This window comes from Anabas testudineus, chromosome 24 (genome assembly GCF_900324465.2).
Source record: "Anabas testudineus chromosome 24, fAnaTes1.2, whole genome shotgun sequence".
Taxonomy (NCBI): domain Eukaryota; kingdom Metazoa; phylum Chordata; class Actinopteri; order Anabantiformes; family Anabantidae; genus Anabas; species Anabas testudineus.
The window spans coordinates 7,621,413-7,635,490 of record NC_046632.1 but is presented as its reverse complement, the minus strand read 5'-3'; the positions used below and the strand labels follow the sequence as shown (position 1 = coordinate 7,635,490).

The window sequence follows — 14,078 nt, the reverse complement described above, 5'->3', positions numbered from 1 at the left end:
CAGCCAAAAAAAAGTAATTTTGAATAGTTTATGTGACATGATTCACTAACACACTGTACAATTACATTAAACTAATTCAACTTTATCCAAAGGCTCGTTGAATATCTGTCAATATCTCAAGACATTTGTGAAGCTTTAGTGCTTTTAACTTTACTTTATCAAATTTGGCTTCATTATATTAAGTGAGCTTTGTTGAGTTTTGACATTTTAGAGTATCTTTTTTTTAATACTTATTCATTTTGATGAGGCGACTCTTCTCATTTCCAGCCACATGCGGCGCGTAGGCACACTCGCACAGAGAGGCACCGCTGAGGCACCCTGATCTGCTCAGTGAAATGAATTAAAGATGGAAGAGAATCCGTCATCCATCTTACCCTCTCTAGATTTTCCCAGAAAGTTGTGACTTTTCAGACGATTTAGTCACACGTCTGTTCCTCTGGTCTTCAGGCTGCTGCTGGCCCAGTTTCTCCTGTCAGTCCTCCAGTACCTGCATTTTAATGCACAAGAGCACAAGAGAGCACACTGAACAAAACCACTAAATGTTGTACATGTTACTGGACGACGGGGTCATTGTTGTTTACCCATAGACACAGAGTACATATGGTATATGATCATCTACTACAGGAGACCTCCCTATTCATTGGCTTCATAGTTACAAACGGCGCACAGTACAATGTGTACTGTCTCTGTTTAATAAGTCTAATTGCAAGGGCAGGTGGTTGCTATATTAAGCTTATCTTAGGTTACTTGTGTTTGCTCAGAAATGTTCATTTAACTCTTGAAAGGGAACTGAAACCATATATCATGTGCTCAGCTTGTAGATGGCTTTCTAAAACTTGTTTCAAGGTAAACATGGCTTATGCTACATAATGCAGACTTTCAATGGGAGAGGCCTCTTTTAATATGTTAATTTGGTAAAACAGGAAAAACACACCAGTGAGTTTCTTTTGACCCAATATGTGTTTTAGTTAACTATGCACTTTAATACATAAAATATATATTTCTTGTGTCCCCGTTTTCTACCATGTCTCTTGGAGGTTGCAGCAGGCTGAATTTCAATTAGTCCTTGTAGCTGTCAGACTTCATAATGACCTTATTATTGCATCCAGAGAAAGCCCTCTTCATGTTTAAACAAAGCTGCCGCTGGTTTACGCGGGACAAATATGGATGTGGCTCTGACGCAAATCGGTTTTTATTGTCTCTCGGAAAACCGTGATGAGATCTTTGGGATCTCGGTGGATGGTGCAGTAGGAAATTTGAAACGGCAAACAATCCAACCTATACCTTGGAAACCCCTTTGTCTGTTTTTTAATGAATGTGTCAGTAACAAAAGAGAATATGACCTCATAGGCCTCGTGTCCATCTGGTACTCAGAGCTTATGATAACAGGGTAAACAATTTTCTGATGTCCCATAGGTTGATTATATACAATATGCCTGTCAAACACAAGGTACATGCAGTCTGATGGGTGTGTGAGGCGAACTACATCCGACAGTTGTTAGAATAACAGGGAAACGTTGTTTGTCTGAGCCCAATTTTGAGCCAATCCAAACAGTAAAACACTGAGATATTTCACAGATTAAATAAAAATTCTTATATGATGACCAAAGTCAGATGGACTTAACAATAATAACACCATGTCCTAATGCTACATTTATTCATGCATTACCTGACTATATTTTGTGCCCTCACTATAAAGGGCTGCCTCTGGTTTTACATTTCAAATGATCCTAATGGAGGAGGAGGAGGCTTTTCTTCTGAACCACTTTCACTATGTGTTGCAGAATATCTTGTGCCTCACAACATTAGACAATAACTGTTAGATAACACACAGTAAATTGAATTATGTCATGCACAGTTTAATACATGCTCCTATTTGCCCAGTGATAAGCAGGGTAAATGCTGCTCGGTCCTCGGTTATGAAATGTGAAAAATGCCCCTTTTTTTTTTTATTTATTTTTTTATCTTAGCTCTATTCCGGCCACCTGCTCTTGCGATCAAAGTGGGCAGTGTAACAGAGCCGACAGGAATAATTTTCAATAAACCGTCACCTAGCAACAGATTCAGGTAGTCAAGAGACCTGATCAGCAAATACAGTGTGATGATACAGCTTTGTCCTGCATGGGAACACGACCTGATGGAGACAGAGACACCAATCTGGGTTTTTATTCACAGGTTCAGCCTGTTTGTCCAGATTTATGAAGATGAGTAACACTTCTTTTTATTTATTTTTTTTTATATATGCAAGACTGCCTCAATTTTGATCTTAGCAAAACTCATGCTGCCATATCATAAGCTTGTAGATGGTCACAGTGATAACAAATGTTTCAGTACATAGGAACAGAGGTGAGTTCACTTCCACACCTACTGGAGGAGGAGGTGCTTTAAACCTGGGGGCTCCACGCCCTGACAACCACTGAGGCATGACCAGGTACAATAGTAATCATTTGTCCCAGGGTGATGTCATTTCCTGTCTCCTCGTTGTCCTATAAAAGCGGCCTCTGTTGCGGCGAAGTGCTGGTGGAAGAACCGGAGAGGACGCAGGCTGCCGGGTCACCGATGCAGCAGGAAATTCAGCTCTCCAGAAATACCGAAAGGCTAAGTTTAGTCATTTAGTCAGAATGCGACCTTGATTCACTGGACTTAATTAAAAAAACACAATCAAACCTTCCTGATATAAGCTTTGCAATTTTTCTATTCCTGGAGAGCTTGATGCGCCTCGTTTCCAAACATGATCGGGAGAGGAGTGCTCGTTTTGACCATACTGTCTAACTGCGGTAAGAAGAAGAACAAAACAAAACACCTTAGTGAAGTTTAAATGTGTGTCAGTGTCGAGTCTCTTTGTTGAGAAGAATCTGCATGAAGAGATGTGACGGGCTGCTTTCAGCACCAAGGACAGCGACAACCACGTCTTTAATTGCGGCGGAGACCAAGTGAATCCTCCTGCACCTGAATCAGACTCGCTTGTGTGTTAGATACAGCCAGAGCAGCGTTTGAGCTTCGGGGATTATGCAAATAGAACAAAATCATGAGATGTTGTGACATGTTTTCCTTTTTGTTTCCTGCGTTTCTTGCAGTTCTGTCATTGCCGGTGACTTCGAGTCCGCTGGAGAATGAGGACGTGAAGGTAACATATATTTTAAGGGTAGTATTAATAGTTATTATAGAACTAGTGTCATTATAGTACAGGGAAAAAGCAAATATGAAGCTCTACAGTCCCTTAACCCTGCTGCACTGCACTATAAGCACTGACTATATATACCACACACTATGGTACTACCTTCTTGACTTTGAAAAAAGACAATGTGGGAAAGAGTTGAATGCTGTGGAAGAGGAATGAGTAACAGTCAAAGATCTGGCAGGCATAAGCTTTGAAAAAAAAAATGAGTGAAAAATCATCAGTGGTGTGCGATTGGCTCGACACTGAATGCACAATGGGAGTTCATCTGAGAGTTTCTTTGAATTAGAGGGTGAGTAATCAGAGGAACTGCTTTCAAAGAGAAGCAGATGGATTTGAATCTATTAAAAAAAAAACACTAAAGAACTAGGAAGCTATTTTTTGTTTTTACCAAAATGAACAGCATCCCAACGTGCAGTAAAACAGCAACTAAATACAACAACTAAATCCTCTAATATCTGGATTGCTTCATGACTAACCAGATATTTTGTTACCGTCCACAGGTGATGAAATGCATCGTGGAGGCGTTGGCAGACGTGCTGTCGAGGCCCCACTCTGTGTCTGTCAGTCAGGAGTGTTTGGTCACACTGAAAACAGGTAAGACCCTTAGCTTTAAAAATTAAATCAAATGTCATTGAGGTTTTCAGTCTACTCTCAGTTATGGTGTGGGCGTTAGAATTGACTAAACTGACTAACTAAAATCACTATAATAGTCTTTACTCATGTGACTGAGCTACAGCATCTATTTGTTTTATTTGTTAAATTGCTCTCTTACCTTTTGTGCTTTTACAGAGGTTTTACTTTACTTACTTTCCATGTTGACACTTTTATTGTTCTGTGATGTTTAGTACAAGGAGAACTTCCTGCTGTAACACTTTTTGCACATCCAATTTGACGGTCTCATTTTGTATTTGGCAAGTAAACCATAAGGTATCATTTATATTTATTTATTTTTAAGTCAACTCAAAATAAAAGTCTGCAGCCCTACAGGGATTTTGGTCAAGTTGCCTTCAGTTGCATGCTGTATGTTAATCTTTATTAGGATAATCCTCATCAGAATTCCCCCAGCTAATTAGGGTTTGACGATTTGTTACAGCTCACCGTGAGTGAACTGAAACCACGCAAAGATAAGAACAACTGTATTTCTAGACTTGATACGTATCCTCCTTTTTTCCTGAAGAGTGCACAGTGCCTGCAGCGTAAGGTTAATGGATTGATACAACATCTGCTGGATGAAATCCCGCTGCAGGCTCTTATATACAGCAGGGTCACTGGTGCCCAGCAAAGAATATTCAGTTACATAGCCAGTGTATTACCTTAATGCCGTCCTTGTTGTAAAAAATCAATCACAGCATTACTCCCTGTGTGTTTGCGACTGAGCGGGTGCAGGGAGAGAGGGAAACTGTACACCACCAGAGGGAGGGAAATAGAAGCAAAGGGAAGAGGCAGAGTCACAGCCATAGAAAGGAAGAGAAAAGAGATGAAGGAAAAAGAAAGATCAATGCATGAAATCAGATCACTGAACAGTACAGTAGGTTTTTTTTTTTTTTTTTTTTGTGCTAACTGCGTATAGTATGCATCATCGTCTGTAGGTCAGCAGAAAGTCCAGATCTCACTGCTGCTGTAATTCACTGGGGGAGACTTTGTGAGCCAAGTGATTAATTGCGCTCGTGCTTTGAAAGCAGTAAATTTCAGGGCAATTAACTGTGACGAACCAGTGAGGCACATTGCTGAGTCTTGTGAAAAAGTAAAGGGGAAGGAGACATACCTGTGTTTTTACCTCCTGCAGGATCATTTCATCTGCCGTTTTCTGTTCGTGTCTGTCTCAACTGAGATAATTAAGCGCTCACTTGTGTGTGTTTGCATGTGCGCAGATGACAGGCTTGTTACTATCCTTCGCCATCATAACTTTCTGAAAGAGCTGCACGAGATCGCTGTTCAGGGTGAGTCACAAATCCCACAAATTGACGTCTGAACATGCTTATTTATGGCGACAAGACAGATAGCAGAGACAGAAATCAGGAATTACTCATTTTTATTTTAGGTGACCAAGAGAGAGCTCAGCTGCATAGAGGCACTGGTACACCTGAGCCAATGACACAAACGGAGTCAACTGATGATGCCGCTGGTGAGTTTCTTCAGTGCCTTTTGCTTGTAGGAAAACCTGCCAAACAAAGAGTCAAGTGTAACTATACTTTGCTGTATTGTTATTCAATTTATTCTTATCACAACTGAACAACACATCAGTCAGTTCCATTTTGGAGAAGGTCTAATAAACATATTAAAATTCCTCAACTGTCAAAATGATGTATAGCTTTCATTATTTCCAGTTTTTTTTTTTTTTTTTTTTTTGTCAGCAAAGCAGAGCTGACAAACAGAGGAGAAATGCTGAGGTGAATTTAAATGCTGCTGATGCTCACTGTGGACAGAATCAGGACATGCACACACACTCTGTGTGATCCTTCCACCTGGCACCACACTTGGCTTTTGAAAGTCAGCGCTAGACTATTTGTAAAGCAAACAAATTGACTGGTGACCGTGAAAAAGCAGCAATGACAATTATCAAAGATGCATTTTCATCAACTCTAATCCAGCCATTGGCACTTATTTTACAGTGACTTGAAACCTTAAAGTGAAAAAAGCAGAACACATTTTGTCATTGTTGTTTATAATCCAACAAACTGAACGTTTCCATTAAGCCAGCCTGACAGATGCGAAACAAAATGACCAGTGTAATAAACTGTGGCACTTTTGTTTAAGCACAGAAACACTACAGTCTTTAACATCAGCGGGAAATCAATTTCTTCTAGTTAATTAAATTTCTGCCCCCCCACCCCTTTTTTTCAGATCGATCCATGCTGGAGTCCTTGGGAGGGCCCGGTGAGAGATCCATCCTGTCCCAGAAGAGGAGGACAGGAAATGTAGCTGAGGAGAAAGAAAAGCATGAGACTCGGAGAGGCGGAGAGTCACAGGAGGATGATGACAGCGCCAAAGAGGTGAAGAGGGAAAATGATGAGCACCCAGGAAGTCAAGTCTCTGAGTCTGTGGACGAGTGGAGTGAGCACAAAGCTGGAAAGAGGGAGGAGGAAGGAGAAGAGGAGGAATCTGAAGAGAAGAGAGCAAATTCAGAGGAGAACTCAGAGGAAGAAAACACCACCAAGGATAAAAATGGTGAGTATATATTAATTAAAGTAATGGTTATAAAACCACAGAGATGAAAGAAAGCATGCACATTCAGATGAAGCATCTAGTTCAGTCATTTACTGACATCAAAGCTAATTGAAAGACAAAAAGCTGATGGCTAAATCTTAAGATGGGCAGAGTGCATATAAAAAAAAAAAAACTGCCATGCAAATAAAATCTCCTACCATCACAGGGCTGGGTGATTGATGGAAGTGCTTCCATCTACTTGATGAATTTCAGTCCTTCCCGCAGGGGAGCGAGGCCAATATGGCTGCTGTACTGACAAGACCCCAACAGAAATGATTAAATGTCTCCATGTCCTAGAATTCAAATGCACTTCTGTGCATCAGCTACAGCTGGAATCATCCGCTATGATCTGTGCAAAATCAAACTTCTAATTAGTTACCGGGTTAGCGGAACAAAACATCTTTCTGAGCTAAAATGACAAATGACAATGAAATACATATAATACAAAAGGCTCAGCCAAGTCATCTGATTGCTCCAGCCATACCATTAATTCCCATAAAGCACAGCTAGCAGTACTCAGGGCAAAATAGCCAGCTGGCAAGAAATATTTCATTATGAGAGTGGAGACCTGCTGATGGTGGAGGGTGTTCTGCCGGTCGTCATTCAGATAACAGACTTTTATTTTTCATATTCCCAGCTGCTGGCTCTGATGAAAACAGAGACGCGCCTGCAAAGAAATCAACAGAGACGAAATTACGTGAAGAAGATAAGGAGGAGACCGACAAGACATCTGCACTTGACTCACGCAAACAGGAGGACAAGGAGGAGGAAAGGCAGACGAAGAGCGGGAGCAGAAAGAGCCTAAAGCAATGGAACAAGACGGGAAAGAGCTCGCAAGTGAAGAAAAAAGCCGACGGAAAGGAAGCACAGGAAGTGTCACACCACTCAAAAGATATCACAGAAGAAGAAGAGGAGGAGGAGGAGGAGGAGAAGAAGAAAAGAGATTCTCAAAGGAGTCCGGAGGAGAAGGAGCTGCAAATGATGGCTCAAAGGGCACCAGAGGAGAGGAGAGTGTCGGAGGAGGAGGGGAGCGCCAGCAGAAAGTCAGAGGTGCACTTCTTTTCTACTTCTGCAACACGTGTAATGGGACAGGGGCGAGAACCTTTAAAGGAATAGTTCAACTTATGCACATTTGCCATTCTGCTTGAGAGTTAGGTGACAGGATTGGTGACCAGCACAATAAACTATGAAGCTGCAGAGTGAAGACACTTAGTTTAGCTGGAAACGAGGAGAGAAAGAGCTAGCTGATTTGAGTTAATGTGTTTTATTTATAATTGCTTAAATTCAGCACAAAGTCACAAAATGGTACAGCTGCTGCTCAGCAGCATGTTCAAAGAAAGTCACTTACACTATGAAAGCCTTGATGGCCACAAGCTCGTATATGTTTTTTTGTTTTTTTTTTTTTTTTTGTGTAATAGCATAAGAAAATGAGGCCATTCTGCTTGTAATGTGTCCTTGCTAACAGGCAGGGAAAAATGGGTGGGAAGCTAATAATGTCCCAATATTTTTAGAGCTGTTGCTGTGCATGAAAGGTTTGTACATATATATGATTGTTTGCACACAATGTGCCTTTTCGTCTCATTATATCTGCAGGAGCCAGAGATTGAAAGCCTGGCAGCCATTGAGTCAGAGCTGGAAAACGTTGCCCAGAAACTCCACGAGCTGCGGCGAGGCTGAGAGAGAGAGAGAGAGCCTGGTACAGAGTTGACACCGCAACCTGCTCTGCCTCCTCGTCCTCCTCCGCTTTCCCAGCTGCCTGGTTTCCACACACGAGAGCGTGTGAATGTGTGACAAGATTTTATCTTTCGCCATTTTTCCCTCGAGGATGCCCACTTCTTGCACCATTCTTCTGCAGCCTCCCTTGTGACATCCTGTCCCCTCTCAGAGAGCAGCATCAGTCACAGTAGACGCACTTTGCAGCTAGACGTGCACAAGTTCTGCGCATTAGAACACACGCATATATATTCAGAACACAGAGCAAGACAGGAACGGCCTTTCTCTCTCTGAAGGCTGACAGCTTGTTTTCCTTTGTTTTCTCTGACAATCGTCTCTTTCTGCATATGTATCTCTCGTGCTTTTCAGATTCATTGATTTGTGTGAAAGGTTAAGGTAGAACCAGGTATAAACGCACCAATAAGGTGAGGTTGTACAATAACGGCATGTATACATGTACAAAGCTCTTTCTGATATGCTTACTTACTAACAAGGAAGAAGAACGTGTAATAAATGCTTATTTATCGTAGATACAGTTCGCTCAAATCAAGCCAAGGCAATAAAGAAACATTTTTAGATGAGAAATGATCAGATTGTAATTTAAAAGTGTACTGAATTTATGTAAGAAAATAAATAAATTGAATAGTTTATCTGGAAATTGGTTTTGTAAAAGATTTTTTTAATGCTAAAATCAAAGTAGTAAAATCTATTAAACACAACACTTACAACTGGTTTCTCAAAAGGCTGATGAACTATTTCTATTCATATTCATCACATACACTTTCATTCAATACTGTACAATGCAGCCATATACACAATACTGTATTTGTGGTTACGTAGACCTCAGTGATGCAGTAAATTCTCACAAACAAGAGACAATAATTCACGCTGTAGTCTCAGTCTGAACTTGTTCTTGTTTGTGGGCGTGGGAGCAGAGAACATGAATCACCATGCTGACACGCAAGCTGTTTATAAAGTATATTTCACTCCAAACAACAACACTGTAACCCTTATTTTTTGGCATCAACGCCTTCTTATTGTTTGGCTGTTACTATTAAGAAGGAAGAGCCAGTGCAGATTTGAATCACACGGCACAGTTTTGTTTTTTTGGCGTATACGGACATGTTAGCAGAGCTATAAAAACAGATAGAGGAGTTGACCAGAGTAAGATACAGGCAGAGGAGAACTTGAAAATTCATAAATGTTCGGCTTTGTCAGGCAGCTTGAAAAAAGATGGCTACTGAGAACCGAATGTGCAAACAATATCAGTGTCTTTATGCAGAAAATAGCAAGGGAAGAAAATATGATTTATCAAATTATGTCCTGCATAATAAGCTAAACGTAAAAAAAAAAAAAGATGATTGTCTGTTGCACATTTATTGTAAACAAGCAGAACCAATACCATTAAATTGTTGAAAAACAAAACGTATTACCAGATAATATGTTTTGTATTGAATTGGATAATTAAGCAATGGTGATATTTTAATATTCAGAGCTTTCTACAGTAAAATATTTACTGCAACTGCTGGTAGTAGGTACTGGTAGTGTCACTGGCGTCACGCCTGGTTTCCACGTACCGTAGGAGTTAGAGGGTTGAAAAAGAGATGAATAATATACTCAGATGCCACCCAGAGAGGTTATAAAATATTCATGATAATTAAATGAAAAGGGCACCAGATGGCGACAGTAGACTGCAGAAGTCCTCTTTTCTAAAGGTGAGTGCTGTCAGAGAGGGAGGTTTGAAAGGGCGCCAGAGTGGCACTGTGACTTTTTATTCTTTGGGATCTGTAGTTTGCTTATTTCCATCGAGTCTTATGTAAAAATGACAAGAATTCTGTACAAAAGTGCAGAGAGATCAGATCGGATCTACTTAATATGTCACCTTTTTGATTCAGCTAAACAACAGTAATGGGGCCAATAGTTAATCTGTACCAGTTTCCAGCTCTGTGAGTTATTCTAGTAGTTTGCTGTGTGTGAACTCATCTTCTTTATGTACTGATGGAATAGTGAGTTACACATGATGTTTTGTTCATAAACCAGCACATGTGAGATCATTATATACTGTATGTTATGCAGTATACACAAAGTCATGGACTGTATTAATTAGCATACACCTAATAAAACTTTGTGATAGACAAGGCTGTAGACCTGACATAACATCTACTGAATGGGGCTGTACTGATTTCCTGCATCTGACTCTTGTGAAATAATATTTGTGTACATAGTTAACTGTTAATCACAGTGTCTGAGATGTCAGAATATGAACGAATCCTGCTGTAGTCATGTTGTTTTTGAATGTCAGCTGCTGGATGCAACATGGATAGAAAGCCTTTCAACAGTATGTTGAAGCTACAGTAACTCTGAATATGACTCAATAGAGAACTCGTGTTTGTATAAAAAATATAACATTTTATTTCCAGCTACAAAGTGAAACATGTAACATGTTTGTCACACTTCTCAATAAAATAGTAAAAAATACTGTCAACAAAAAATACACTATCGATACATTTCAAAGCACAGAACAAATTTGGCTTTTAAATTAACTTAAACTGTACAAATATATACATCATTTACACATCAACAATAATAAAGGAATGAAATTACAATTCTTCCAGTCGTGTCTTCTATCTTTTTGAACTAAAGTTTCTTCCTTCTGATCTGAATCAGTAATAGTCAATAGTTGTTATTCTTTGTTTGTTTGTTTGTTTCAGTGCCATAGCAAAGATGTTCCATATCTAAAGCTAAACCCAACACACTGCATGCTTTCTCATCCACATGCTGGGCAGAAACTATGACCTTTCCTCCACTCGGTGAACAGCGTAGATACAGACAAGGCTGATATTCAGGCTTGCGCTGAAAGACACACAAACACACACTCACACACACACACACACACAGGGACACATTCACACCTGTTTGGACAGGGGAACACTAGCCTGCTGTGGTCTGCTGCTTAGAGTTTGCAGGTCTGGTCGGGGCTTAAAGGGTGGGGGGACTTATTAGACACCTCATTTAGAGAGGAGGTCATGGTTTACATTAGGTATAGAAAAGCATACAGTAAAATGGACGGGTTTGTAAAAAGGAATTTAACGGGATAAGGGGCAAAAACCTGACAGCAGGTTTGTCAAAACTAGAAGTTATAGTGCAGGAATCTTTTGGAGCTGCCATGCAACCCCCTGTCTCAGTCTATGTGGCTGCACCAGCCATACAAAACACACAGGCACTTAGACAAGTGTCTGGACTACTCTTACAATGAGAAAATGACAACGTAAAACATGACAAAACATATATGCTGAGCTGCAAAGTGAGATGGAGTTCTGTTTGTTTTCAAGTCGCGAGCACCGATCATCCTTCAGTGGCTCATGCCATGTCTCCCATCATCTTCTTGTAATACATGGACTCGAAGATGTCGTTCTCCCCGGGGCAGTTGTGGTGGCAGGCGCAGGACTTGATGAACATCATGTGCTTCTTCATGACCTGCCCATCTGGGCATTTGAACTCCATGGGCAGGGTGGTGGTCCTGTGGGGGGTGCAGCACCGGCCATCGAGGCAAACACCGCAGAACTTGGGCCTGTAGGACTTGGTGGTGGTGCAGCCAGAGATCTCAAACTTCATGGGCTTGGAGAGTCTGGGAGTGCGGATGCACTTCTTTCCTTTCTGCAGGAATTAAACAAGGGAGAAAACAACTTTATCAGCCATTCTTAAGCTAGTTCAGTGCTGGTATAGTACTGTCTGTACAGCTGCTGATAAAAGCAGAGGAGTTTGACAAACACTCACCCTAATGCTCTGCTCCAGCTGGGACTCACAGGGTCGCACCATGCACAGTCGGGTCTGTTTCTCAAGGCGGCATTCACGGTTATCATTGGTGACCCTGGTGGAAACCCCAAGGCCACAGGTCTTTGAGCAGGCACTCCATTCAGTAGTCTGCACCAGACAGTTCTCTCTCATCAAGGAAGGATCTGGGCCATAAGTTTCTTCCTCTCTGTAGGCTGTGAACACAGATGTAAACACTGGGTTAGAAAGGCATTCTTAATTACAGCTCATTCATGTATGAGGACAACAAAAACTTGTAATATGACACGTAAGAGGAGACAAACTCACAAGGTAGGAGAGAGCCCATGAAACTGTGCGTGTAGGGAGAATCACACTCCCACTCCTCGCAGCACTTCCCTGGCACCTTGACTCGTCTGGGCATGGGGCAGTCCGGGCTGGGCAGCCTGATGTCCATGGAGCAAAGAGGGACACAGCCTATAGCTCCATCCAGACAGGTACACTGGTACTTGCAGCTGCTCTGGAAGCTCTCTCCACTCTTGTACACCATGCCTCCAAACACACAGGTGGCTCCCTCATGAGCTGTGCAGCAAAAATGATGAGAAAAGGTTATGATTCACTTTGTACATTCACCACTCGTGGGATGATGTGTAGTTGGATGCAACAATGAAAGTGATTGTAGGAATTTTTAGCTGCTCACCTGTACAGACTCCTATGCGTCGGTTGTTGGGGGCGCCAAAGTCACAGGAGAGGCCTTTGTGTGGGTCACAGATGTCTTTCTCAGTGCACAGCTCCCCCATCTGTTTGGCACACACCCTGCAGCAGCCACAGCCATCCAGTACCAGGCTCACTCCTGGGGGGCACTGAGGTGGCATGGAGGGGCACGAACACTGGCTGCCGCACTCCTGACCAGCAGCCTGAGAACAGACACACGCTTGGGTAAATGTCACGTCCACATGTTCTATTACCGGCACAGGTATGCATCAAGCACATGAAGAACACGGTGTCTTTTCAGATTGGAGCTTGTGTTTTGACAAGAGTGAGGTTTAAAGCCTCAAAGGAATCAATTAATAATACAAAATCAATATTATATATGAGGTTTTTCACTCACCATGTACGAGAGCATGATGCACAGCAGTGGCAGCAAGATCAGTTTCTTCATTCCAGCAGACATCTTCACTCCCTTGTAGAAACAGATTCTAGTTTTCCCTTTAGTCTTCTTGAGAAAGTCTTCCTTTACTCTCAGAGTCTGAGCTTGAGAAACCTTTTCTGATCAAGTTGATCTCTTGTCTCGACGGTGCTGAAGCGTTTCTCTGCTGCTCCGGTCACAGTCTTACTTTCTTTCTTGGTGAAAGCTAGAGTTTAGCTTCAGTAGAGTAGTTGATCTGAGCTCTGACTGGAGAGGGGAGCTCCCTTTATACTCGCTGGCCCTCGCAGCACGTCACTGGGGGCTGAATGGACAGCCAGTCCTGTACAAACATGGACATACTTGGCATTCTTTCCTCGCTTCCTGACCCCCACTCCAGACATCCCACATTCCTGCTGTCTGAAGGCAAGGCTATGCTGCTCAGCCAAACAACACTGTCTCTCTCAGAGCGGCTTTCATCTGGAAGGGGAGGTTAAGTCTGGTTAGAGGCCTGGGACCCCACACTGGGAATTCCTGAAGACTGACTTCACACACAGACAGCCGGTACCTATAAATATTAATGTATAAAAAGGAAGAAGAAGAGAGAAAAAAAACAAAACAAAAGTGGCAGCACACGGAGCTTTACACAAAAGAAGAACAGTTAAAAAACAACAGGTAGAAACTCATAAAAATTCATAAACATGTAAGAGTTTAATAAACTGATTGATGTCTAATGGGTGGTTAAGACTTTAAGCCCACAGGAGCATTCCTCAGCTTTAGCATCAAAGGCACACAGACAGCCATTACTTTAGTAAACGAACAACTAGCGCTCGGGGAAAGGAAATTCATTTGTATCATTATTGTGAACTGCTTATCTATCAAGAAGCTCGTTCCAGCACAGCCTTGGAGACTTGGCAGTTGCTGCGCTCTTATAACTTTGTCTTCTGTTATTTTATACAGGATACTAAAGTGGCATTTTTGTGCACTGACATCAGTGGCTGAAATGCAGCTTTGAATTTTTAAACATGTTATGAGCACGTTATTACTCATTATGCACAAATGAAGCATTGTGATTTATCC

At 41.6% G+C, this 14,078-nt stretch overlaps 2 protein-coding genes across 3 annotated transcripts; one reads left to right on the top strand and one right to left on the bottom strand.

The window, feature by feature from the left end:
* The first annotated feature begins 2,529 nt into the window (after positions 1-2,529).
* Positions 2,530-8,757, top strand: chga (chromogranin A). 2 transcript variants are annotated; one of them, XM_026340859.1, is made up of 8 exons: positions 2,530-2,777; positions 3,078-3,127; positions 3,682-3,775; positions 5,053-5,121; positions 5,223-5,306; positions 6,026-6,349; positions 7,026-7,438; positions 7,982-8,757. In XM_026340859.1, the coding sequence occupies exons 1-8, from the start codon at positions 2,732-2,734 to the stop codon at positions 8,063-8,065; spliced, it is 1,164 nt and encodes a 387-aa protein (XP_026196644.1). In that variant the 5' UTR covers positions 2,530-2,731; the 3' UTR covers positions 8,066-8,757. The 2 variants fall into 2 exon arrangements, with proteins under 2 accessions (XP_026196644.1, XP_026196645.1); XM_026340860.1 differs by lacking the exons at positions 5,053-5,121; positions 5,223-5,306.
* A 1,987-nt stretch (positions 8,758-10,744) lies between these two features.
* Positions 10,745-13,270, bottom strand: ccn2a (cellular communication network factor 2a). The gene is made up of 5 exons (XM_026342038.1): positions 12,984-13,270; positions 12,573-12,789; positions 12,203-12,454; positions 11,879-12,090; positions 10,745-11,758 (listed from the first exon to the last, which is right to left on the bottom strand). The coding sequence occupies exons 1-5, from the start codon at positions 13,044-13,046 to the stop codon at positions 11,462-11,464; spliced, it is 1,041 nt and encodes a 346-aa protein (XP_026197823.1). The 5' UTR covers positions 13,047-13,270; the 3' UTR covers positions 10,745-11,461.
* Positions 13,271-14,078: the final 808 nt, after the last annotated feature.

What these genes read in the sequence shown, in the direction of transcription:
- chga (XM_026340859.1), top strand. Translation starts at nt 2,732, where the DNA reads ATGATCGGGAGAGGAGTGCTCGTTTTGACCATACTGTCTAACTGCG. An exon ending in CACCACCAAGGATAAAAATG is followed by an intron (nt 6,350 to 7,025) that starts GTGAGTATATAT and finishes TCATATTCCCAG; the next exon opens with CTGCTGGCTCTGATGAAAAC. An exon ending in GCGCCAGCAGAAAGTCAGAG is followed by an intron (nt 7,439 to 7,981) that starts GTGCACTTCTTT and finishes TTATATCTGCAG; the next exon opens with GAGCCAGAGATTGAAAGCCT.
- ccn2a (XM_026342038.1), bottom strand. Translation starts at nt 13,046, where the DNA reads ATGTCTGCTGGAATGAAGAAACTGATCTTGCTGCCACTGCTGTGCATC. An exon ending in GCATCATGCTCTCGTACATG is followed by an intron (nt 12,790 to 12,983) that starts GTGAGTGAAAAA and finishes GTCTGTTCTCAG; the next exon opens with GCTGCTGGTCAGGAGTGCGG. An exon ending in AGCTGGAGCAGAGCATTAGG is followed by an intron (nt 11,759 to 11,878) that starts GTGAGTGTTTGT and finishes TAATTCCTGCAG; the next exon opens with AAAGGAAAGAAGTGCATCCG.